General features: G+C 23.0%; 1 protein-coding gene across 1 annotated transcript in view; it reads right to left on the reverse strand.

Moving 5' to 3' along the window:
• Nucleotides 1-25,201, reverse strand: part of vex (somatomedin B and thrombospondin type 1 domain containing protein vexed) — a 673,357-nt gene that overhangs the window by 99,938 nt on the left and 548,218 nt on the right. The window contains exon 4 of the mRNA XM_075300282.1: nucleotides 15,205-15,373. Within this exon, the coding sequence (XP_075156397.1) occupies nucleotides 15,205-15,373 (169 nt within the window). The remainder of the gene's footprint in view (nucleotides 1-15,204; nucleotides 15,374-25,201) is intronic.

Here is a 25,201-nt window from a genome sequence, read left to right on the forward strand (position 1 = left end):
TTGAGTTATTTTCTGGGTATTAAAGTAATTTCTTTTGATTTCGTTTTTGGTGTGGGGCATAAGATAATGATATATAGCTTCCGGCCTTTTAGGTGTATTAACCAGAAGAAAGCTGCGAATTCAAAATTAAATCCCTATGAAGAAATGTAAGAATATTCGGTGTGTTCATCATCATCCTGTCAGATGTTATGAATTTTTTGGTGGGATTTTTCTTATGCGCTAAAATATTTAAAGGGATCAGCAGGATATACTAGCAACACGATATTGTTGCGTTATTGTATTTGGTTGGATTTTGTTTTCTTTGGTATGCAAACAAAAAAAAAAAACACAAAGGACCAAAGCCCAGGATTTCTATCCTTAGGGAACCGACCACATGGCACCAAAGTGCCATAACATTTTAAATCTCAATCTGATATATGATGAAATTTTTGTTTTTCCACAGAATTTTAATTATACTTTTTAATTAGGACTTGAGTTTATTTGCTAACACAAAAGAGCCTTGAGTCTCTCAAATTTAGAGGTTGTTTTTGTTTAACTTCTTTTGAGGGCGAATAGTGTGGGTAATATTTTTTCAATTGGTTTTAGATGAAAATAAAACTGTAAGGAAAGATTGTTTCATTGGAATTTATTTTGGAAGATTAAATTAATTATAATTTAATGATAATTAATTGAATTTTAATTGATTATTAAATTTTGGTTTGCTATAAACTTTAAATACTAAAGTAATAAAGTTGATTTTCATTTGAAGGTATTGAAATATTTAAAGCCCGGCAGTGTCATGGGATCCAGAACACGGTTGCCACTAGAGCTAAAAATATTCTAGAAAATTTTGTCAAAATGTTATTTCTATAGAAAACTTTATCAACATTTTATATATATAAATTTTTTTGTCAAAATTTTATTTCTATAGAAAATTTTATGATAATTTTATCTCCGAAAATTTTGTCAATATTTTGACTCTATAGAAAATTTTGTCAAAATTTTATTTCTATAGACAATTTTGTCAAAATTTTATTTCTATAGACAATTTTGTCAAAATTTTATTTCATAGAAAATTTTGTCAATATTTTATTTCTATAGAAAATTTTGTCAAAATTTTATTTTTATAGAAAATTTTGTCAACATTTTATTTCTATAGAAATTTTTGTCAAAATATTATTTCCATAGCAAATTTTGCCAAAATTTTACTGCTAAATTGACAAAAGTTTATTTCTATAAAAATTTTGTCAAAATTTTATTTCTATAGAAAATTTTGTATAAATTTTATTTTTATAAAAATTTTCTGAAAATTTTATTTCTATAGAATATTTTGGCACCCAACATATTTGACGGATGTGGTATGGTATCGAAAATTTAGATCTACAAAGTGGTGCAGGATATGATACAGTCGGCTCCGCCCAACTTTAGAATTTCCTTACTTGTTTCTAAATTATATTGATTCATAAAAAATTTGCACAATTTCCAATTTCTAGTGGAATTTAATATCTTATTAAAAATGGGCCTTCATTAGGTCTTCTTTGAAATTTCTAAAATTACAAATCAAAATTATTGAATTAGGAATTTCAATTTATAAAAAAAAGGAATAAAAGCAAAAAAGGATATTTTCATCCCTTGTCCCAGACAATATTTTATTTATTTCCATTTTAATTTATTGTTTACTTTTGTGTGCTGTCAATCTTAATACATATTGTGTTTCACGAAAAGAAAAGAAAAAAAACGAAAACAACTTCACAAACAAGTTGACGAATTTGCTGGAATAAATGTTAGACAAGTGTCATATTCTTTGAGTAGCATGACATGCTTAATTTTCTATCAATCAAATTAATTATGGCATAAAATATCTTAAATTTCACAAATAAAATGTGGAGGTGTGAATGTTGAATAAATTGGATTTTTATGTCGCTGACATATTTATTTCCAAAAACAAAGTTTAAAGGTCACATACCTTTTACTGTTTTGAAGATTGTCTGAGAGAAAGTTAAGGCATTTGAATTTCTTTAGAAATTCGATTTCGTGGAAATTTATTTGGAAGGCAATTGAATTTACAAGAATTTTCTTGGAAAACACCTCAAAGTTATCTTTTATATTTCGAAAGAACAAAAACAAATATTAATTGTCGAAAATCACTTTATTATTTTTCAAAAAAATTTCTAATTGTAATCTAAATACTTTTGAATGATGACTTTATAGAAAATATAGTAAAAATTTACTTTCTAGAGAAAATTTCGTCAAAATTGTATTTCTTTAGAAAATTTCGCCAAAATTGTATTTCTTTAGAAAATTTTGTCAAAATTTTATTTCTATAGAAAATTTTTGTCAAAATTTAATTTCTACAGATTTTTTTTTTTTTAACATTTTGCTTCTATAGAAAATTTTGTCAACATTTTATTTCTAAAGAAAATTTTGTCAAAAATTTATTTCTATAGAAAATTTTTTCAACATTTTATTTTTATAGAAAATTTTGTCAAAATTTTATTTCTAAAGAAAATGTTTTCAAAATTTTATTGCTATAGAAAATTTTGTCAAAATTTTATTTCTATAGAAAATTTTGTCAAAATTTTATTTCTAAAGAAAATTGTTTCAAAATTTTATTTCTATAGAAAATTTTGTCAAACTTTTATTTCTATAGAGAATTTTGTCAACATTTGATTTCTATAGAAAATTTTGTCAACATTTTATTTCTATAGAAAATTTTATCAAAATTTAATTTTTATAGAAAATTTTGTCAAAATTTTATTTCTATTTTTTTTAAATTAAATTTTATCAAAATTTAATTTTTATAGAAAATTTTGTCAAAATTTTATTTCTATTTTTGTAAAAATTTTATTTTTATAGAAAATTTTGTTAAAATTACATTTCTATAGAAAATTTTGTCAAAATTCTATTTTGTCAACATTTTATTTTTATAGAAAATTTTGTCAAAATTTTATTTCTAAAAAAATGTTTTCAAAATTTTATTTCTATAGAAAATTTTGTCAAAAATTTATTCCTAAAGAACATTTTGTCAAAATTTTATTTGTGGAGGCACTTCAGAAACCGACTTGTTTAGATAAAGTTCAGCGTATGACTTGCTAGTGTATCTCAGGCGCATTCAGTAAGACAGGAACAAATTCCCTTAATGTCATGCTGCATCTATGGCCTTTAGACATTTTGGCCAAAAAGTCAGCTGTGGTCGGAAGAAAGTGACGGACCCCGTTCGGTCCTCAAAATAATGCCAGTTGTGCCTAACGTAGTGGATTACACTCTGGCGAAACCACTTTTCGACAAACAGTTTCAAACTCTAGTTCCCTACAGTGAGGCGTGGTGCATACAGAACCCAGGGAATAAATGTAGATTTCTACACTGATGGCTTGGATGGACAAGTGGGTTTCGGAATATATTCTTAAGATCTGGAACTGCGAATAGCAAAAAGATTACCTAATCACTGTAGTTTTTTTCAGGCTGAAATATTAGCAATAAGAGAGGTGGCGAATTGGCTGAGAAGTAAGGTTCCAAAAAATGTTGGCATTATTATATATACTCAGACAGTCAACCTGCAATAAAATCCTTGGACTTTGTGTTCCTTAACTCGAAAACGGCCATCAACTGCCGCAAATCTCTCAACGAGATAGCTGAACAGTACAATATACAGTACAGAACATACCGCAGAACTGCGACGCGGATGAGTTAGCAAGGCTAGGAACACCCCTTGTGTGAGTCTCCTGCTTTTTGTGTAAGACGTAAGCGAATTTTAGGGGCATATAGCTTTAGATTACTGGCAGACCTGGAAACCGTTAACTTAAGTAGGCTCCTAATGTTTTTGAAACAATCTGGTTGGTTCAACAGAAGGAAATAATCGAGAAGGTTCAGCGGTTAAAAGTACCATATGTAATAGGTACTTTTAGTTAATGTAATATCACAATGGACCGAATAGTCTAAGTGAGCCTGAAACTTAATCGGGCTACCACTTTAACCTAACCTAACATAAAGAAATTTTTCTCAACATTTTATTCCCATAGAAAATTTTGTCAAAATTTTATTTCTATAGAAAATATTGTCAAAATTTTATTTCTATAGAAAATATTGTCAAAATTTTATTTCTATAGAAAATTTTGTCAAAATTTTATTTTAATTTAATTTCTATAGAAAATTTTGTCAAAATTTTATTTTAATTTAATTTCTATAGAAAATTTTGTCAAAATTTTATTCCTAAAGAAAATTTTGTCAAATTTTTATTTTTTTGTAGAATTTTTTTTTTGCAAAATTTCATTTCTATAGAAAATTTTGTCAAAATTCAATTTCAATAGAAAATTTTGTCAAAATTCTATTTCTATAGAAAATTTTATAAAATTTTTTTCTCTAGAGAAAATTTTGTCAAAATTTTATTTCTGGAGAAAATTTTGTCAAAATTTTATTTCTAGAGAAACTTTTTCCAAAATTTTATTTCTGTAGAAAATTTTTTCAAAATTTTATTTCTAGAGAAAATTTTGTCAAAATTTTATTTCTAAAGAAAATTTTGTCAACATTTTATTTTTATAGAAAATTTTCTCAAAATTTTATTTTTGTAGAAAATTTTGTTAAAATTTTATTCTATAGAAAATTTTGTTCAAAATTTATTTTTATAGAAATTTTTGCTAAAATTTTATTTCTCAAGAAAATTTCGTCAAAATTGTATTTCTGTAGAAAATTTTGTCAAGATTTTATTTCTAGAGAAAATTTTGTCAAAATTTTATTTCTATAGAAAATTTTGTTAAAATTTTATTTTTATAGAAAATTTTCTCAAAATTTTATTTTTGTAGAAAATTTTGTTAAAATTTTATTCTATAGAAAATTTTGTTCAAAATTTATTTCTATAGAAATTTTTGCTAAAATTTCTCAAGAAAATTTCGTCAAAATTCTATTTCTGTAGAAAATTTTGTCAAGATTTTATTTCTATAGAAAATTTTATCAAGCTTTTATTTCTATAGAAAAGTTCATCAAATTTTATGTCTCTAGAAAATTTTATTTCTATACGAAATTTGGTCAATAATTTATTCCTAAATAAATTTTTGTCAAAATTTTATTTCGATTACCTAATCACTATAGTGTTTTTCTATTGAAAATTTTGTCAAAATTTTATTTCAATTTAATTTCTATAGAAAATTTTGTCAAAATTTTATTTCAATTTAATTTCTATAGAAAATTTTGTCAAAATTTTATTTCAATTTAATTTCTATAGAAAATTTTTTCAAAATTTTATTTCTAGAGAAAATTTTGTCAAAATTTTATTTCTATAGAAAATTTTGTTAAAATATTATTTCTGTAGAAACTTTTGTCAAAATTTTATTTCTGTAGAAAATTTTTCAAAATTTTATTTCTATAGAAAATTTTGTTAAAATTTTATTTCTAAAGAAAATTTTGTCAACATTTTATTTTTATAGAAAATTTTCTCAAAATTTTATTTTTGTAGAAAATTTTGTTCGAAATTTATTTCTATAGAAATTTTTGCTAAAATTTCATTTCTCAAGAAAATTTCGTCAAAATTGTATTTCTGTAGAAAATTTTGTCAATATTTTATTTCTATAGAAAATTTTATCAAGCTTTTATTTCTATAGAAAATTTCATCGAAAAATTATTCCTTAAGGAAAATTTCTCAAAATTTTATGTCTCTAGAAAACTTTTAAAAATTTGATTTCTATAGGAAATTTGGTCAATAATTTATTCCTTAAAAAATTTTTGTCAACATTTTATTTTTATAGAAAATTTGGTAAAAATTTTATTTTGATAGAAAATTTTCTCAAAATTTTATTTTTGTAGAAAATTTTGTTAAAATTTTATTCTATAGAAAATTTTTTTCAAAATTTATTTCTATATAAATTTTTGCTAAAATTTCATTTCTCAAGAAAATTTCGTCAAAATTATACTTCTGTAGAAAATTTTGTTAAGATTTTATTTCTATAGAAAATTTTATCAAGCTTTTATTTCTATTGAAAATTTCATCAAGAAATTTTCTCAGAATTTTATGTCTCTACAAAATTTTGTAAAAATTTTATTTCTATAGGAAATTTGGTCAATAATTTATTCCTAAATAAAATTTTTTCAAAATTTCATTTCTATAGAAAATTTCATCAAATATTTTTTTATATAGGAAATTTCATCAAAATTTTATTTCTGTAGTAAATTTTTGCAAAATTGTATTTCTATAGAATATTTTCTTAAAGTTTTATTCCTAAAGAAAATTTTATCAAAATTTTGTTCCGAAAGAAAATTTTGTCAAAATTTTATTTCTATAGAAAATTTTCTTAAAATTTTATTCCTAACAGAGATGGTCTGTACAAAACTTTTTTAGGTTAGCGACTGTCACATACATGTAGAAAAAGTAACAAAAGTCTCAAACTCAAAATACTTTAGTCACGTCTGCTAGGCAGCGAATTTGATGATATCCAAGACGATGATGTGCGAAAAAGTTGCAATTCTTAGGAATGTTCACAATTTTCGGTTGTAGTCCCCACATTTTCCCTATTGCCTTTTGCAAACGTACAGGGTAACCGTGGCTTCTCTCGTCCTTTCTTAGCTTTAAGTTCAGTCTCCTGTCCAATATAACTCCAAGGTATTTTGCACACTCACCAATGGGAATTTCGATAGCACCTAAGAAAATAGGCTTGACCGTGGGAAAACTTTCACAAATTTCTGCAGAAATTCACAGCGAATGCGGTCAAGCTAAATTAAAAAATGTTCAGAATTTCTTCTATTCAAAATTAGGTTTTCTACAGTAGGTTTACGACTTTTGCGACATACGTATTATACCGTCGCAAATGTATGTCGGAAACGTCACAGTTTGTGACAGAACAACCCTGATTCCTATAGAAAATTTTATCAAAACTTTATTCCTAAAGAAAATTTTGTCAAAGTTTTATTTTTATGGAAAATTTTTTTCCACATTTTTTTCTATAGAAAATTTTGTCAAAATTTTATTCCTGGAGACAATTTTTGCAAATTTTGTTTCTATAGAAAATTTTGTCAAAATTCCATTTCTATATAGAAAATTTTATTCCTAGGGACAGTTTTTGCAAATTTTGTTTCTATAGAAAATTTTGTTAAAACTTTATTTCTTGAGAACATTTTGTCAAGATTTTATTACTATACAAAATTTTATCAAAAACTTATTCCTTAAGAAAATTTGTCAAAATTTCATTTCTCTAGAAAATTTTGTCAAAATTTAATTTCTCTAGAAAATTTGGTCTAATTTTTATTTCTATAGGGAAGTTGGTCAAAATTTTACCAAAACTTTATTCCTAAGGAAATTTTGTCAAAATTTTTGTTCTATAGAAAATTTTCTCAAAATTTTATTTCTAACTAAATAGATTGTCTAAAAATTGATGTTATTTGTTGGTATTAATTAATAAAATTAAACAAAACAATTAACCTATATGCTCTAAAAAATACATGTTAATTTTTAGAGTTAATAAGTGCGTAGTCATGGTATAGTATTGGTATAGTATGGCGTATAATTGCTGTAAAGTAAATTATAAAGCATACGTCACCTTGTACGATTATTAATATTAGTTATACGGCCTGGTGTTCGGGAAAACGTCATATAACAAAATTCGTTAATAAAAACCATTGTTTCCAATTTTAATTTATAAATTTTCAATCAGAGTAAAATTCTAAGATCGCGTTTTGAATGTTGCTTTAAATTCTAGATATACCTCATTCAGATATTCTTCATAAACCAATACCCAACATATTTTGCCTTTAATTTTATATCATGATTCATTTGAATCCAATTTACAGGTAATTTGATATCAAATTCATTGATGTTATCAGATAGCATCTATACTCCTTCGTTTATTGTTTAACCGATATTTGTGGCCTCCTTTTCAGCTTGGGATATTGTCTATCAAACGATGTTGATTGAACGATTGATTTCCTATTGGCGGAAATCGTTACGAAAAGCTTAAGCAAATCGTCCCTGATTTCACGCCAATTAAATTTCAATTTTGTACAACATTGCCTTCTGTCTGGATGACCATTCAATTGCGCTATTGTAATGGGCTTGCCTGTAGTTGTGGATCTGGTCAATCCCCCTTTTTGCCAGCGAGAGGCTTAACATTGTCAATGATATCCGTTTGGCTTTGCAATGTTGGTTTCGACAAAAAAGACATGGCCATTCCCACAGCCTCATCACTGTGGAGTTGAAACAAGAGAGTGAAGGTTTTGAATGTCCATTAAAATGGACAAAGCGCTACACATTAAGAAATAAAATCCCATTGCAGACCTTATTTCTATTTCCGTAATTCCAAGGGAACACATTCATTCAGAAATTAAATCTTCGATTTGTTAAAGTAAATGTTAGGGAAAAAGGTGTAGCTTAAAATTTGGGGATCTGTGTTCGTGTTTTTTTTTTTTTTTTTTGAAAAATTATTTAAGCCCAGCAACATATTTTCCGGTGAATGGCAATATAGTTTGTGCTTTTGTTTTTTTTTCTTTCGTATTCGTATAAGTGTCCTTTCGTTTCCGCTTCCGTTTCCTTTCAGCCTCCTTTCTCTTCGTTTTAACAATTTCATGCTTTAATGGGCTTTCGAATTCCTCTCTTTTCCTGCCATTAAAACGGAAATTAAAGAAAGGTCGCTTACAGCTACAAAAAAAAGAAAAAAAAAAATAAAATAAAAAGTAAGCGAGAGAGAGTAAAAAAAACTTTATAGCATTGAGCCCAAGAAAATAAAGGAGTTGGAAATGAAAAATTCTAAGAAAAAATCGCAACAAGAAACTTCATTGTTTTCCTCACGTTGTGATTTTTTCTCGTAGTTTGTTGTTCTTCTTTCTTCATCTCTGATTTAGTCCATAGCTGCTATGACTGTAACATGTTGCTTTTCTCTCAAAGTTACCATAATATGGCTTTGCAATCCTTTCGTTTTGCTTATGTGTATGTGGCTGACTTCCTTTAACTTGTGTTTGGTTCGACTTTGCCATGGGGAAAAATCGACAAACAAGAAACTTTTTAATCTAAAACAGTGAAAACAAAGTAGGAAACTATGATGACTATATCATGGAAGACCAAGGCGATAAGTATTTCCATTTGTCCAGTTGCCTAGTTCTGTTTGAAAATAAAAACAAAAGAATTGATTCCGTTCTGAATAAAAGACCAACTCACATGATATTATGACAATTCCAAGTTGTTTCATTTTCAGATCACTTTCAAAAGAAATGAGAAAAGACTTAAAGTTGTAAGGTATCAACTTAGCGATACCCAACACCACGTCAGGTTGAGATATATGGAAGAAATGCAACAGAAGCCAGTAACTACACTAAGGATACCTATAATTTGTCAAGAAATTGGTGTTCTTTAAACGGCCAACATAGACAGTTCTGGTGGAGTTCTAGTTGTCAACGATTTGATTAAAGAGCTTTTCCCGTACCCTATATCGTATAAGTAATATTAATATCCGTACAAGGTGACGTATGCTTTATAATTTACTATACAGCAATTATACACCATACTATACTATGACCATTTACACATTTATTACCTCTACACAATCAACATAATGTTGTAGAACATTTAATTAATTCACTCAATTTAATTTTATTGTTCAAACGCAAAAAATAACATAAATTTGAAGAATTTTTATTGTTTGATAGATTGGTTGAATTCTTGATGTTTTGGTAGATTTTGAAAATATTACTCAAGTAATTCAGAAAAATTTTATGAGAATAAAATTGTGACAAAATTTTCTATAGAAATAAAATTTGACAAAATTTTCTATAGAAAAAAAATTTTTGATAAAATGTTCTATAAGAATGAAATTTTGACAAAATTTTCTACAGAAATAAACTATTTACAAAAATTTATATTGAAATAAAATTTTGACAAAATTTTCTATAGAAATAAAATGTAGCCAAAAATTTCTATAGAAATAAAAATTTTGATTAAATATTCTATAGAAATAAAATTTTGAGAAAATTTTTTATATGAATAAAATTTTGACAAAATTATCTACAGAAATAAAATGTTTAAAAAATTTATATTGAAATAAAATGTTGACAAATTTTCTATAGAAATAACATTTTGAAAAAATTTTTTATAGGAATCAAATTTTGACAAAATTATCTACAGAAATAAAATGTTTAAAAAATTTATATTGAAATAAAATGTTGACAAATTTTCTATAGAAATAAAATTTTGAGAAAATTTTTTATAGGAATAAAATTTTGACAAAATTATCTACAGAAATAGAATGTTTAAAAAATTTATATTGAAATAAAATGTTGACAAATTTTCTATAGAAATAAAATTTTAAAAAAATTTTCTAAAGAAATAAAATTTTAAAAAAATTTTCTAAAGAAATAAAATTTTGACAAAATTTTCTATAGAAATAAATTTTGACAAAATTTTCTATAAATATAAATTTTTGAGATAATTGTCTTTAGAAATAAAATGTTGACAAATTTTCTATAGAAATAAAATTTTGACAAAATTTTTCACAGAAATAAAATTTTGACAACATTTTCTATAGAACATTTTCTATAGAAATAAAATTTTGACAAAATTTTCTATAAGTATAAATTTTTGAGATAATTGTCTTTAGAAATAAAATGTAGACAAAATAGACTTGTGTCAAATATTTTATAGAAATAAAATTTTGGGAAATTTTTTATGGGAAGAAAATTTTGACACAATTTTCTATAGAAATAAAATTTGGACAACATTTTCTATAGAAATATATTTTCGAGAACAATAAAATTTGCATAATATATTCTACAGAAATAAAATTTTGAGATAATTTTCTGTAGAAATAAATTTTTGAAAAAAATTCCTACAGAAATATAATATTGACCAAATTTTCTATAGAAATAAATTTTGAAAACATTTTCTATAAATATAAAATTTTGAAAAAATTTTCTATAAAAAAATTTTCCATTGAAGCAAAATTTGGCCACAAAAATCTTCTGAAATCAATCACAGTTACCACACTTGGTAGAATCTTACTTTTAATGTTGTGTAGAATACTTGACGTTTTGGCAGATTTGGAAAATATTCTTCCCAAACTGAGAGGTTAAAAAATGTTGACAAAAATGTTAACAAAATTTTTTACAAAAATAAAATTTTGACAAAATTTTCTATAGAAATAAAATTTGGAGAAAATTTTCTATAGAAATAAAATTTGGACAACATTTTTTATAGAAATAAAAATTTGGATCAATATTCTTTAGAAATAAAGTTTTGAGAAAATTTTTTATAGGAATAAAATTTTGACATAATTTTCTACCGAAATAAAATTTTGACAACATTTTCTATACAAATAACATTGTGACAAAATTTTCTATAGTAGTAAAATTTGGCCACCAAAATCTCAGGATCTCACTCACGATCACCACCCTTGGTAGAATTCTACAAAAATTGGAAGCTTTTTATTATTTGGTGGACTTTTTGATGTTTGACAAAAATGTTGACAAAATTTTCTGTAGAAATAAAATTTGAAAAAAAAATTTCTATTGAAATAAAATTATGAGACAATTTTCTATAGAAATAAAATTTTGACAACATTTTCTTTAGAAATAAAATTTGAAACTATTTTCTATAGAAATAAGAAAATTGAGACAATTTTCTTTAGAAATAAAATTTTGACAAAATATTCTATAGAAATAAAATTTTGACAAAATTTTCTATAGAAATAAAATTTTGAGAAAATTTTCTATACAAATAACATTGTGACAAAATTTTCTATAGTACTAAAATTTGGCCACCAAAAATTCCGGATCTCACTCACGATTACCCCACTTTGTAGGTTTCTACCAAAACTGGTAGCTTTTTATTATTTGGTTGAGTTTTTTCTATAGAAATAATATTTGGACGAAATTTTCTATTGAAAGACAATTTTCGCAAAATTTTCTATAGAAATAAAATTTTGGCAAAATTTTCTTTAGAAATAAAATTATGAGACAATCTTCTATAGAAATAAAATTTTAATATTTTCTATAGAAATAAAATGTTGACAACATTTTCTTTAAAAATAAAATTATGAGACATTTTCTGTAGAAATAAAATTTTGAGAAAATTGTCTATATAAATAAAATTTTGACAAAATTTTCTATATAATTAAAATTTTGACAAAATTTTCTATACAAATAATTTTTTGAGAAAATTTTATATAGATATAAAATTTTGAGAAGATTTGATGTAGAAAAAAATTTCGAGAACATTTTCTATAGAAATAAAATTTGATCAAAATAAAATGTTGACAAAATTCTCCACAGAAGTTTTGACAAAATTTTGATAAATTTTGTCAAATTTTTCTATAGGAATAAAATGTAGAAAAAATTATCTATGGAAATAAAATTTGGTTAATATATTCTATAATGTGAGATAGTTTTCTCTAGCAATAAAATTTGGACAAAATTTTCTATATAAGGAAAATTTGCCCACCAAAATCTCTGGATCTCAATCACGGAATTCTACCAAAACTTGTAGTTTTTTAATGTTTGGTAGAATTCTTGATGTTTTCGTAGATTTTGAAAATATTCTTCTGCAACTAAGAGGTAAATAAAATGTTGAAAAAGATTTTCAATAGAATTAAATTTTGACAAAATTTTCTTTAGAAATAAAAGTTTGACAAAATTTTCTTTAGAAATAAAATTTTGAGAAAATTTTCTTTAGAAATAAAATTTTGACAAAATTTTCTTTAGAAATAAAATTTTGGTATAATTTTCTATAGAAATAAAATTTTGAGAAAATTTTCTATAGAAATACAATTTTGACAAAATTTTCTATAGAAATAAAATTTAGACAAAATTTTCTATAGAAAAAAAAATTTGGCATTATTTTCTATAGAAATAAAATATAGACAAAATTTTCTATAGAAATAAAATTTGGCCACCTAGACACAGTTGTTAGAATTCTACCGAAACTGATATATTTTTTACTGTTTGGTAGATTTGTAGAATTCTTAATGTTTTGGTAGATTTTGAAAATATTACTCTCCAACTAAGAGGTACTTCTCAAAAATTTGTATGGGAAGAAAATTTGGATAAAATTTTCTATAAAAACAAAATTTTGACAACATTTTCTATAGAAATAAAATATTGAAAAAATGTTATATAAATAAAATTTTGACAAAAGTTTCTATAGAAATAAAATTTTTACAAAATTTTCTATATAAATAAAATTTTGACAACATTTTCTATGGGAATAAAATTTTGACAAAATTTTCTATAGAAATAAAATGGTAACTAAATTTTCTATAGAAATAAAATTTTGACAAAATTGTCTATAGACATAAAATTTGGACAAAATTGTCTATAGACATAAAATTTGGACAAAATTTTCTATAGAAATAAATTTTTGAGAGAATATTCTAAAAATAAAATTTTGAGATAATTTTATTTTAATAAAATATAGACAAAATTTTCTATAGAAATAAAATTTTGACAAAATTTTCAATAGAAATAGAATTTGGACAACTAAATCTCCGGATCTCATGGTAGCCACAGTTGTTAGAATTCTACCGAAACTAAGATATTTTTTTACTGTTGGGTAGTTTTGTAGAATTCTTAATGTTTTGGTAGTTTTTGAAAATATTACTCTATTAGGTACTTCACAAAAATTTTTATGGGAATAAAATTTGGATAAAATTTTCTATAGAAATAAAATATTGATAAAATATTACATAGAAATAAAATTTTGACAAAATTTTCATTAGAAATATAATTTTGACAACATATTCTATAGAAATAAAATTTTGACATAATTTTGTATAGAAATAAAATTTTGACAATATTTTTTATGGGAATAAAATTTTGAGAAAATTTTCTACAGAAATAAAATTTGGACAAAATTTTCTATAGAAATAAAAATTTGAAAAAATATAGAAATACATTTTTGAGAGAATATTCTAGAAATAAAATTTTGAGATAATTTTCTATAGAAATAAAATTCTCCGGATCGTCTAACTTTCGTTTCCAGTCTAACTTTCGTTTGTGCATCGGTTAGCTCCCATTTTCTAACCTGTTGGAAGGCAATTAACAAATCTATGGCAAACGATAACTCCATTATTGATGGCTGAAGCATGATTAAAACAAATTTACAGATATTCATATATTTCATATAAACAATTTTCGCTAATATTACCAAACGTTTGGATGTTTAGCAGAAAATTCAATATAATAATGAAAATTTTGATTATACAGTAAAACCTCAGAAGTGGTCATCCAGGTTTGTTTAAATTTCCTCCACACTTGAGAGATTTCCACTTATGTGAGATAACTTTTAATATGGTAATGTAGTAAATGTCTTACGGCAATTGGCCACTTTTGAGTTTTCAAAATGTCCAAGATGGAAATGTTCACTGTATTTAATAATTTGGTTCGTTGGCTCAATCATATCAGTGTATCCCCGATTGCCATCCTATGGTAGAAAAAATACGGCAATGATGTGAAAAAAAAACTGTAAAACTCTTTACTTTTAATTCTGTGTACTAAGTATAATTAAAAATTACTAAGTAAAATTGCAATTTTTTCTTGTGATAATGAATATTTAGATGCGCTTATAAAATAATCTCAAACAATTTCAAATTTTATTTCTTTCACAACAATATGGGTTCTAATTAAACCAAAAGTATCGTCTGTATTACTTTACTACATTATTTCCGTCAATTAACCTATATTCTGTATATACCAATTTTGCAAATAAGCCATAATGCACTTCAAATACCATAGTACTGCTATAGGGAACATGATCAAATCTAGAGAACAAAGAGAAATCAGTATAAAAAGGGGTAACTTCTCCCCATTAACTTTTCACAAAAAAAAAAAAAAAAATAACCCAATGAAAGCAATGCAAACTGCATCACTTCATTGATTTGGAATTGTTTTCAAATCCATTCAATATGCTAGGTTAGCTTGGGTATGGATGGGATAGTGTATTGTCTTGGGTGTGTGTATGTGTGTTAATGTCTCTGAAATTGCTTCATTTATCGGTTAATGTTCATTGCATGGCTTTAGTTACTTTAGTCCACTGATCCTGGTTGCTCAATTCAATTTCCTTAAAAGCTTAATGTGAAAGTTTCCATCTCACACCCGCATCCCCCAACATACAATTTGATTTTAGATGCAAGAGATTTTTTTTTTCTCGTTCTTCGTTCTACTTTTGATTGCATACACAAAAAACAAGTAAACTCTCTGAGTTTGAAGAAACAAAACACACACACAGCATAAAAAACAAAACTTTGATTTTAATCGATGACTTACTCTTCTTCGTGATGATGCTTTCTCTGGATACCATTGTTATTGTTGTTGTTGTTGCTATTACTGTTATCATGGTGAGCATGTTGCTGAGAGTTGTGATTTCCATCAGTATTGTTATCTTGTTTAGAATGGCGTTTGTGAGACAATCCAGCAGGCAGTAGTAAGGCAGTCTCTGTAAAAAAAAAAAACAAAATTACAAAACTTGCAGTTAGTATTGATTAAATTTTATCAATTATACAAAAGTTTAAAGAAAACTTCTACTACTAAAGTTGAACATTGTAGAGAATGTTTGAAAGAGAAAATTTTCTTATAGAAAAAATAGCAGGGGGTAATTAGGAAAATCCTTGGCAAGGTGATTAAATGAGAAACTAGGCATTCCATAAAAATCATGACATAAAATTAGGATTGGTAGAAGAGAAAATAGAGTTAAGACAAGGTGACTGATATTTACTGCAACCCACTTCAGGTTCTATAATTTCCAAAATTTTTTGTTTACAAATTTCAAAATCATTTTGATCTATTGCGTTCAAAAACAAAAAAAAAATGATTAATGATGTAATTCAAGCCTAATAGTGTGATTCTTTATATTTGGCTGCAAAATGCAAATTTTGTAAAATTTTTATTCCAAGAGAAATTTTTGCCAAAATTTTATTGCTTTTGAAATTTTTGTGAAAATTTTATTTCTATAGAAAATTATGTCAAAATTTTATTTCTAAAGAAAATTTTGCCAAAATTTTATTTCTGTAGAAAATTTTGTCAAAATTTTATTTTTATAGAACATTTTGTCAACATTTTATTTCAATAGAAAATGTTATCAAAATTTTATTTCTATAGAAAAATTTAAAAAAAAAATGTATTTCTATAGAAGATTTTATTTCGTTTTGTTATTTTTATACCCTCCACCATAGGATGGGGGGTATATAAATTATAGCCACCATCATAGGAGGGGGTAACACATCGAAATATTGCTCTAAGACCCCATAAAGTATATATATTCTGGGTCGTGGTGAAATTCTGAGTCGATCTAAGCATGTCCGACCGTCCGTCCGTCCGCCGGTCTGTTGAAATCACGCAAACTTCCGAACGAAACAAGCTATCGACTTGAAACTTGGCACAAGTAGTTGTTATTGATGTAGGTCCGATGGCATTGAAAAGTTTTGTCTAAATTTTATTTCTGTAGAAAATATTGTCAAAATTTTATTTCTATAGAAAATTTTGTCAACATTTTATTTCTATAGAAAATATTGCCAAAATTTTATTTCTATATAAAATTTTGTCAACATTTTACTTCTGTAGAAAATTTTGTCAAAATTTTATTTCCATAGAAAATTTTGTCAAAACTTTATTTTTATAAAAAATTTTGTCAACATTTTATTTCTAAAGAAAATTTTGTCAACATTTTATTTCTAAAGAAAATTTTGTCAAAATTGTATTTTTGTCGAAAATTTTATCAAAAAATTATTTCTAAAATATAGGCAAATTCGTGAAAATTTTGTTTCTATAGACAATTTTGTGAAAATTTTAATTCTATAGAAAATTTTGTCAAAATTTTATTTCAATAGAAAATTTTGTCAAAATTTTATTTCCGTTCAAAATTTTGTCAAAATTTTATTACTATAGAAAGTTTTGTCAAAATTTTATTTCAATATTGAATTTTGTCAAAACTTTATTTCTATAGAAAATTTTGTCAAAATTTTATTACCATAGAAAGTTTTGTCAAAATTTTATTTCAATAGAAAATATTGTCAAAATTTTATTTCTATAAAAAATGTTGTGAAAATTTATTTCTATATACAATTAGGTCAAAATCTAATTCTATGGAAAATTTAGTCAAAATTTTATTTCTATAGAAAATTTTGTCTAATTTTATTTCTGTAGAAAATTTTGTCAAAATTTTATTTCCATGGAAAATTTTGTTAAAATTTTATGTCTATAGACAATTTTGTTAAAATTTTATTTCTATAGAAAATTGTGTCAACATTTTATTTCAATAGAACATTTTGTTAAAATTTTATTTCTAACGAAAATTTTGTCAAAATTTTATTTTTGTCGAAAATTTTGTCAACATTTTATTTCTATAAAAAATTTTGTCAACATTTTATTTCTATAGAAAATTTTGTCAACAATTTTATTTCTATAGACAATTTTTTCAACATTTTATTTATTTTAAATTTTGTCAAAATTTTATTTCTATAAAAAATTTTGTCTAAATTTTATTTCTAACGAAAATTTTGTCAAAATTTTATTTTCTGTCGAAAATTTTGTCAAAAATTTATTTCTAATATATAGACAGTTTCGTGAAAATTTAATTTATATAGACAATTTTGTGAAAATTTTAATTCTATAGGAAATTTTGTCAAAATTTTATTTCTATAGAAAATTTTGTCAAAATTTTATTTCTATAGAAAATTTTTTCAAAATTTTATTTCTATAGAAAATTTTGTCAACATTTTATTTGTATAGAAATTTTGTGAAAATTTCATTTCTATAGAAAATTTTGTCAAAATTTTATTTCTAAAGAAAACTTTGTCAACATTTTATTTCTGTTGAAAATTTTATTTCTATAGAAAATTTTGTCAACATTTTATTTCTATGGAAAATGTTGTCAAAATTTTATTTCTAACGAAAATTTGTTAAAATTTTATTTCTGTAGAAAATTTTGTCAAAATTGTATTTCTATAGAAAATTTTTTCAAAATTGAATTTCTATGGAAAATTTAGTCAAAATTTTATTTCTATAGAAAATTTTCCCAAGATTTTATTTATATAAAAAATTTTGTCAAAATCTTATTTCTACAGAAAATTTTGTCAAAATTGTATTTTTATAGAAAATTTTGTCAAAATTTTATTTCTATAGACAATTTTGTCAAAATTTGAATTCTATAGAAAATTTTGTTAAAATTTTAGCTCTTTTGCAAATTTTTGTAATAATTTTATTTCCATAGAAAATTTTGTCAACATTTTTTTCTATATAAAATTTTGTCAAAAGTTTATTTCTATAGAAAATTTTCTCAAAATTGTATTTCTATAGAAAATTTTGTCAAAATTTTATTTCTATAGAAAAATTTGTGAAAATTTTATTTCTATAGAAAATTTTGTCTAAATTTTATTTCAATAGACGATCTTGTCAAAATTTTATTTCTGTAGAAAATTTTTGCCAAAATTTGATTTCTATAGTAAATTTTGTCAAAACTTTATTTCTTTAGAAATATTGTGAAGGACCTCTTAGTTGGAGCGGAATATGTTGCAGTTATCCAGTTAAAATGCCTATGTCAATATTTAGCATATACAATTGTTTTTTTTTAGGTCCGATGGCATTGAAAAGTTTTGTCTAAATTTTATTTCTGTAGAAAATATTGTCAAAATTTTATTTCTATAGAAAATTTTGTCAACATTTTATTTCTATAGAAAATATTGCCAAAATTTTATTTCTATATAAAATTTTGTCAACATTTTACTTCTGTAGAAAATTTTGTCAAAATTTTATTTCCATAGAAAATTTTGTCAAAACTTTATTTTTATAAAAAATTTTGTCAACATTTTATTTCTAAAGAAAATTTTGTCAACATTTTATTTCTAAAGAAAATTTTGTCAAAATTGTATTTTTGTCGAAAATTTTATCAAAAAATTATTTCTAAAATATAGGCAAATTCGTGAAAATTTTGTTTCTATAGACAATTTTGTGAAAATTTTAATTCTATAGAAAATTTTGTCAAAATTTTATTTCAATAGAAAATTTTGTCAAAATTTTATTTCCGTTGAAAATTTTGTCAAAATTTTATTACTATAGAAAGTTTTGTCAAAATTTTATTTCAATATTGAATTTTGTCAAAACTTTATTTCTATAGAAAATTTTGTCAAAATTTTATTACCATAGAAAGTTTTGTCAAAATTTTATTTCAATAGAAAATATTGTCAAAATTTTATTTCTATAAAAAATGTTGTGAAAATTTATTTCTATATACAATTAGGTCAAAATCTAATTCTATGGAAAATTTAGTCAAAATTTTATTTCTATAGAAAATTTTGTCTAATTTTATTTCTGTAGAAAATTTTGTCAAAATTTTATTTCCATGGAAAATTTTGTTAAAATTTTATGTCTATAGACAATTTTGTTAAAATTTTATTTCTATAGAAAATTGTGTCAACATTTTATTTCAATAGAACATTTTGTTAAAATTTTATTTCTAACGAAAATTTTGTCAAAATTTTATTTTTGTCGAAAATTTTGTCAACATTTTATTTCTATAAAAAATTTTGTCAACATTTTATTTCTATAGAAAATTTTGTCAACAATTTTAATTCTATAGACAATTTTTTCAACATTTTATTTATTTTAAATTTTGTCAAAATTTTATTTCTATAAAAAATTTTGTCTAAATTTTATTTCTAACGAAAATTTTGTCAAAATTTTATTTTCTGTCGAAAATTTTGTCAAAAATTTATTTCTAATATATAGACAGTTTCGTGAAAATTTAATTTATATAGACAATTTTGTGAAAATTTTAATTCTATAGGAAATTTTGTCAAAATTTTATTTCTATAGAAAATTTTGTCAAAATTTTATTTCTATAGAAAATTTTTTCAAAATTTTATTTCTATAGAAAATTTTGTCAACATTTTATTTGTATAGAAATTTTGTGAAAATTTCATTTCTATAGAAAATTTTGTCAAAATTTTATTTCTAAAGAAAACTTTGTCAACATTTTATTTCTGTTGAAAATTTTATTTCTATAGAAAATTTTGTCAACATTTTATTTCTATGGAAAATGTTGTCAAAATTTTATTTCTAACGAAAATTTGTTAAAATTTTATTTCTGTAGAAAATTTTGTCAAAATTGTATTTCTATAAAAAATTTTTTCAAAATTGAATTTCTATGGAAAATTTAGTCAAAATTTTATTTCTATAGAAAATTTTCCCAAGATTTTATTTATATAAAAAATTTTGTCAAAATCTTATTTCTACAGAAAATTTTGTCAAAATTGTATTTTTATAGAAAATTTTGTCAAAATTTTATTTCTATAGACAATTTTGTCAAAATTTGAATTCTATAGAAAATTTTGTTAAAATTTTAGCTCTTTTGCAAATTTTTGTAATAATTTTATTTCCATAGAAAATTTTGTCAACATTTTTTTCTATATAAAATTTTGTCAAAAGTTTATTTCTATAGAAAATTTTCTCAAAATTGTATTTCTATAGAAAATTTTGTCAAAATTTTATTTCTATAGAAAAATTTGTGAAAATTTTATTTCTATAGAAAATTTTGTCTAAATTTTATTTCAATAGACGATCTTGTCAAAATTTTATTTCTGTAGAAAATTTTTGCCAAAATTTGATTTCTATAGTAAATTTTGTCAAAACTTTATTTCTTTAGAAATATTGTGAAGGACCTCTTAGTTGGAGCGGAATATGTTGCAGTTATCCAGTTAAAATGCCTATGTCAATATTTAGCATATACAATTGTTTTTTTTTTTTTAATTTATCGCGAAGTAATATTTAGCTACCCCTGTTTTTCATGACTTCTGTCATTATCTCCGCGTATCATTGGCTTTAATTGATAATGTGTTTCTCCCCCCACCGCACCCCCTGCTCGTTTTTATCATATCTGTCATTAAGTGCATTGTGATATGGTTTTTATGTTGATTGCAGATATCGAAGCCTCATTAACATGTTGTTGGGCTTTTTTCCAAGCATATGTCATTGCCAACATGTTTTCGCGCGTAATGCTCATTCAACCCTGGCGGAAAACAAGTGTTTTTTATAGCCATTTAAATGATTTCCGGTTGACAGAATTAGTGGTGATGATGATTACGATGATTGCGATGATGATGATGATGATGGTGATGTCGCTTCATTTGTGGCTGCTGTAACTGTGCCAAATGTCTATGCAAATTTTTCAATTTCCATTTAAAGTGAACTCAAGCTTTTATGTGAGTCAGAGTGGAGGTGGTGGTGGGTCACGGAGTCATCATCATAATCATCGTCAGCCATTATTGTCATAAATGAGCAATGTTGCACAGCCGTTGTCCTTTTAGCAAAAAAAAAAAACATAAAATGAGCGAGAGAAAAAAAAAACAACAAAAAGAAAAATGCAAAATTCCTAGCTACACAGAAAAAAATATGACCAAAATATTTTCTGTTAAAAATTTGATTGACATTTAGCCCAAGTAAGGAAAGATTAAAGTCGGGTGGGTGTCCTTTTTTATACCCTGCGCCCGGTTTAGATTAAAATTGTTGATACCATCTCAGCTATATAAAGGTTTTTGTTCCCAATCATTTTATTTTTTTTTTAACTTATTTTTAAAATCCGCTGTTATGCTGTCACTTAATATTAAAATGTGGTACAACAATTTTAAAATTTTGACACAATTTTTTTTAAAGACTTTTAATTTAAAATCACTCACTGAAAGTAACAGTTCAGGGGAGGAAGAGTTTTTACATTTTCGTGGCATACTTTCAGGCGTTGACTTATTCCGCTTGAAAATACTGTAGTGTGAAAAGACTCTCACAAGTAAATTATTTAACGACCGTAATCTAATAGGAGTTTGATACAAGAATCGACCTGAAAATATTTCAGTTTAAATAGAATTAATACGAGGGTTGTCTTTTATATTTCGAGATTAGAGAACAAAAAGCATTTATTTATATTTGTATTGTATTTTATTGAGTTTGGTTCTGCACAACAAGACTCAAGGTCCTATAATTTACAGTACAGGTATTTGATTGTATGCGAACAGATTTATATCATAATCCTCGAAATTCGCTTTATTGGTTTACAAATTATTTCCCATTAAGATCTAAATAGTTTTGCATTTGTTTGACCAATTGTCGAAACATTTTTGATACTCTGATTAAGGTATCTCAAAAACACGAATTCTTAACGCATCAACCGCTGAGAAAATTTTTTACAGAATTAAAATTTTGAAAAAATTTTCTACAGAAATAAAATTTTGGCAAAATATTTTATAGAAACAACATTTGAAAAAATTTTCTGTAGAAATAACATTTTAAGAGAATTTTCTATAGAAATAAAATTTGGCAACATTTGCTAAAGAAATAATATTTTGACAAAATTTTATGTATAAATAAAATGTTGACAAAACTTTCTAAAGAAATAGAATTTTACCAAAATTTTCTATAGAAATACAAATTTGACAAAATTTTCTATTAAAATAAAATTTTAATATAATTTTCTATAGAAATAGAATTTTGCCAAAATTTTCTATGGAAATAAAATTTTGAGAAAATTTTCTATTGAAATAAAATTTTGACAAAATTTTTAAAAGAAATAATATTTCGACATAATTGTCTAAAAAAAAATGTTGACATAATTTTCTATAGAAATAAAATTTTAAGAAAATTTTCTGTAGAAATACAATTTTAAAAACATTTTTTTAAGTTAAATTTTTTGACAAAATATTTTATAGAAATAAAACTTTGAAAATTTTTCGATGAATATAAAATTTAGGAATAAAATTTTGACAACATTTTCTATAGAAATAAAATTTTGACAAAGCTTTCTAAAAAAATAAAATTTTGTCAAAATTTTCTATAGAAATAAAATTTTGACAACATTTTCTATAGAAATAAAATTTTGACAAAATTTTCTATTGATACAAAATTTTAATATAATTTTCTATTGAAATAAAATTTTAATATAAATTTCTATAGAAATAAAATTTTGACATAATTTTCTATAGAAATAAAATTTTGCCAAAATTTTCTATAGAAACAAAATTTTGACAAAATTTTCTATAGAAATAAAATTTTAATATAATTTTCTAATATAAATAAAATTTTGACAAAATTTTCTATAGAAATAATATTTCGACATAATTTTGTAAAAAAAAATATTTCGACATAATTTTCTATAGAAATAAAATTTTGACAAATTTTGCTAATGAACTAATATTTCGACAAAATTTTCTACAGAAATAAGATTTTGACAAAACTTTCTAAAAAATAGAATTTTGCCAAAATTTTCTATTGAAATAAAATTTTGACAAAATTTTTTTAGAAATAAAATTTTGACAAAATTTTTTAAAGAAATAATATTTCGACATAATTTTCTAAAAAAAAAATAATATTTCGACATAATTTTCTAAAAAAAAAAAAATATTTCGACATAGTTTTCTATAGAAATAAAATTTTAAGAAAATTTTCTGTAGAAATAAAATTTTAAAAACATTTTTTTTTTAAGTTAAAATTTTTGACAGAAATAAATTAAAAATTTTGAGAAAATTTTCGGTGAATATAAAATTTCGTAATAAAATAGGAATAAAATTTTGACAAAATTTTCTATAGAAATAAAATTTTGACAAAAATTTCTAAAAAAATAGAATTTTGCCAAAATTTTCTATAGAAATAAAATGTTGACAAAATTTTCTCTTGAAATAAAATTTTGACAAAATTTACTTATTAAAAAAAAATAATATTTCGACAAAATTTTCTATAGGAATAAAATGTTGACAAATTTTTCTATAGAAATAACATTTTGACAACACTTTCTAAAAAATAGAATTTTGCCAAAATTTTCTATAGAAATAAAATTTTGCCAACATTTTCTATAGAAATAAAATTTTGCCAAAATTTTCTATAGAAATAAAATTCTGACAAAATTTTCTATTGAAATAAAATTTTGACAAAATTTACTTATTTAAAAAAAAAAAAATAATATTTCGACAAAATTTTCTATAGGAATAAAATGTTGACAAATTTTTCTATAGAAATAAAATTTTGACAAAGCTTTCTAAAAAAATAGAATTTTGTCAAAATTTTCTATAGAAATAAAATTTTGCCAAAATTTTCTATAGAAATAAAATTTTGACAAAATTTTCTATTGAAATAAAATTTTAATATAAATTTCTATAGAAATAAAATTTTTACATAATTTTCTATAGAAATAAAATTTTGCCAAAATTTTCTATAGAAACAAAATTTTGACAAAATTTTCTATAGAAATAAAATTTTAATATAATTTTCTAATATAAATAAAATTTTGATAAAATTTTCTATAGAAATAACATTTTGACAAAATTTTCTAAAGAAATAATATTTCGACATAATTTTCTAAAAAAAAAATATTTCGACATAATTTTCTATAGAAATAAAATTTTGACAAAATTTGCTAATGAACTAATATTTCGACAAAATTTTCTACAGAAAGAAAATTTTGACAAAACTTTCTAAAAAATAGAATTTTGCCAAAATTTTCTATAGAAATAAAATTTTGACAACATTTTTTAAAGAAATAATATTTCGACATAATTTTCTAAAAAAAAAAATAATATTTCGAAATAATTTTATAAAAAAAAAAATAATATTTCGACATAGTTTTTTATAGAAATAAAATTTTAAGAAAATTTTCTGTAGAAATAAAATTTTAAAAACATTTTTTTTAAGTTAAAATTTTTGACAAAATATTTTATAGAAATAAATTAAAAATTTTGAGAAAACTTTCGGTGAATATAAAATTTCGGAATAAAATAGGAATAAAATTTTGACAAAATTTTCTATAGAAATAAAATTTTGACAAAAATTTCTAAAAAATAGAATTTTGCCAAAATTTTCTATAGAAATAAAATTTTGACAAAATTTTCTCTTGAAATAAAATGTTTGACAAAATTTACTTATTTAAAAAAAAAAATAATATTTCGACATAATTTTCTATAGAAATAAAATTTTGACAAAATTTGCTAAAGAACTAATATTTCGACAAAATTTACTATAGGAATAAAATGTTGACAAATTTTTCTATAGAAATAACATTTTGAGAAGACTTTCTAAAAAATAGAATTTTGCCAAAATTTTCGATAAAAATAAAATTTTGCCAAAATTTTCTATAGAAATAAAATTTTGGCAAAATTTGTTAAGGAACTAATATTTCGACAAAATTTTCTATAGAAATATATTTTGACAAAATTTCCTATAGAACCAAAAATTTTATAAAATTTTCTATTGAAATAAAATCTTAACAAAATTTTCTATAAAAATAAAATTT

This window comes from Haematobia irritans, chromosome 3 (genome assembly GCF_050003625.1).
Source record: "Haematobia irritans isolate KBUSLIRL chromosome 3, ASM5000362v1, whole genome shotgun sequence".
Taxonomy (NCBI): domain Eukaryota; kingdom Metazoa; phylum Arthropoda; class Insecta; order Diptera; family Muscidae; genus Haematobia; species Haematobia irritans.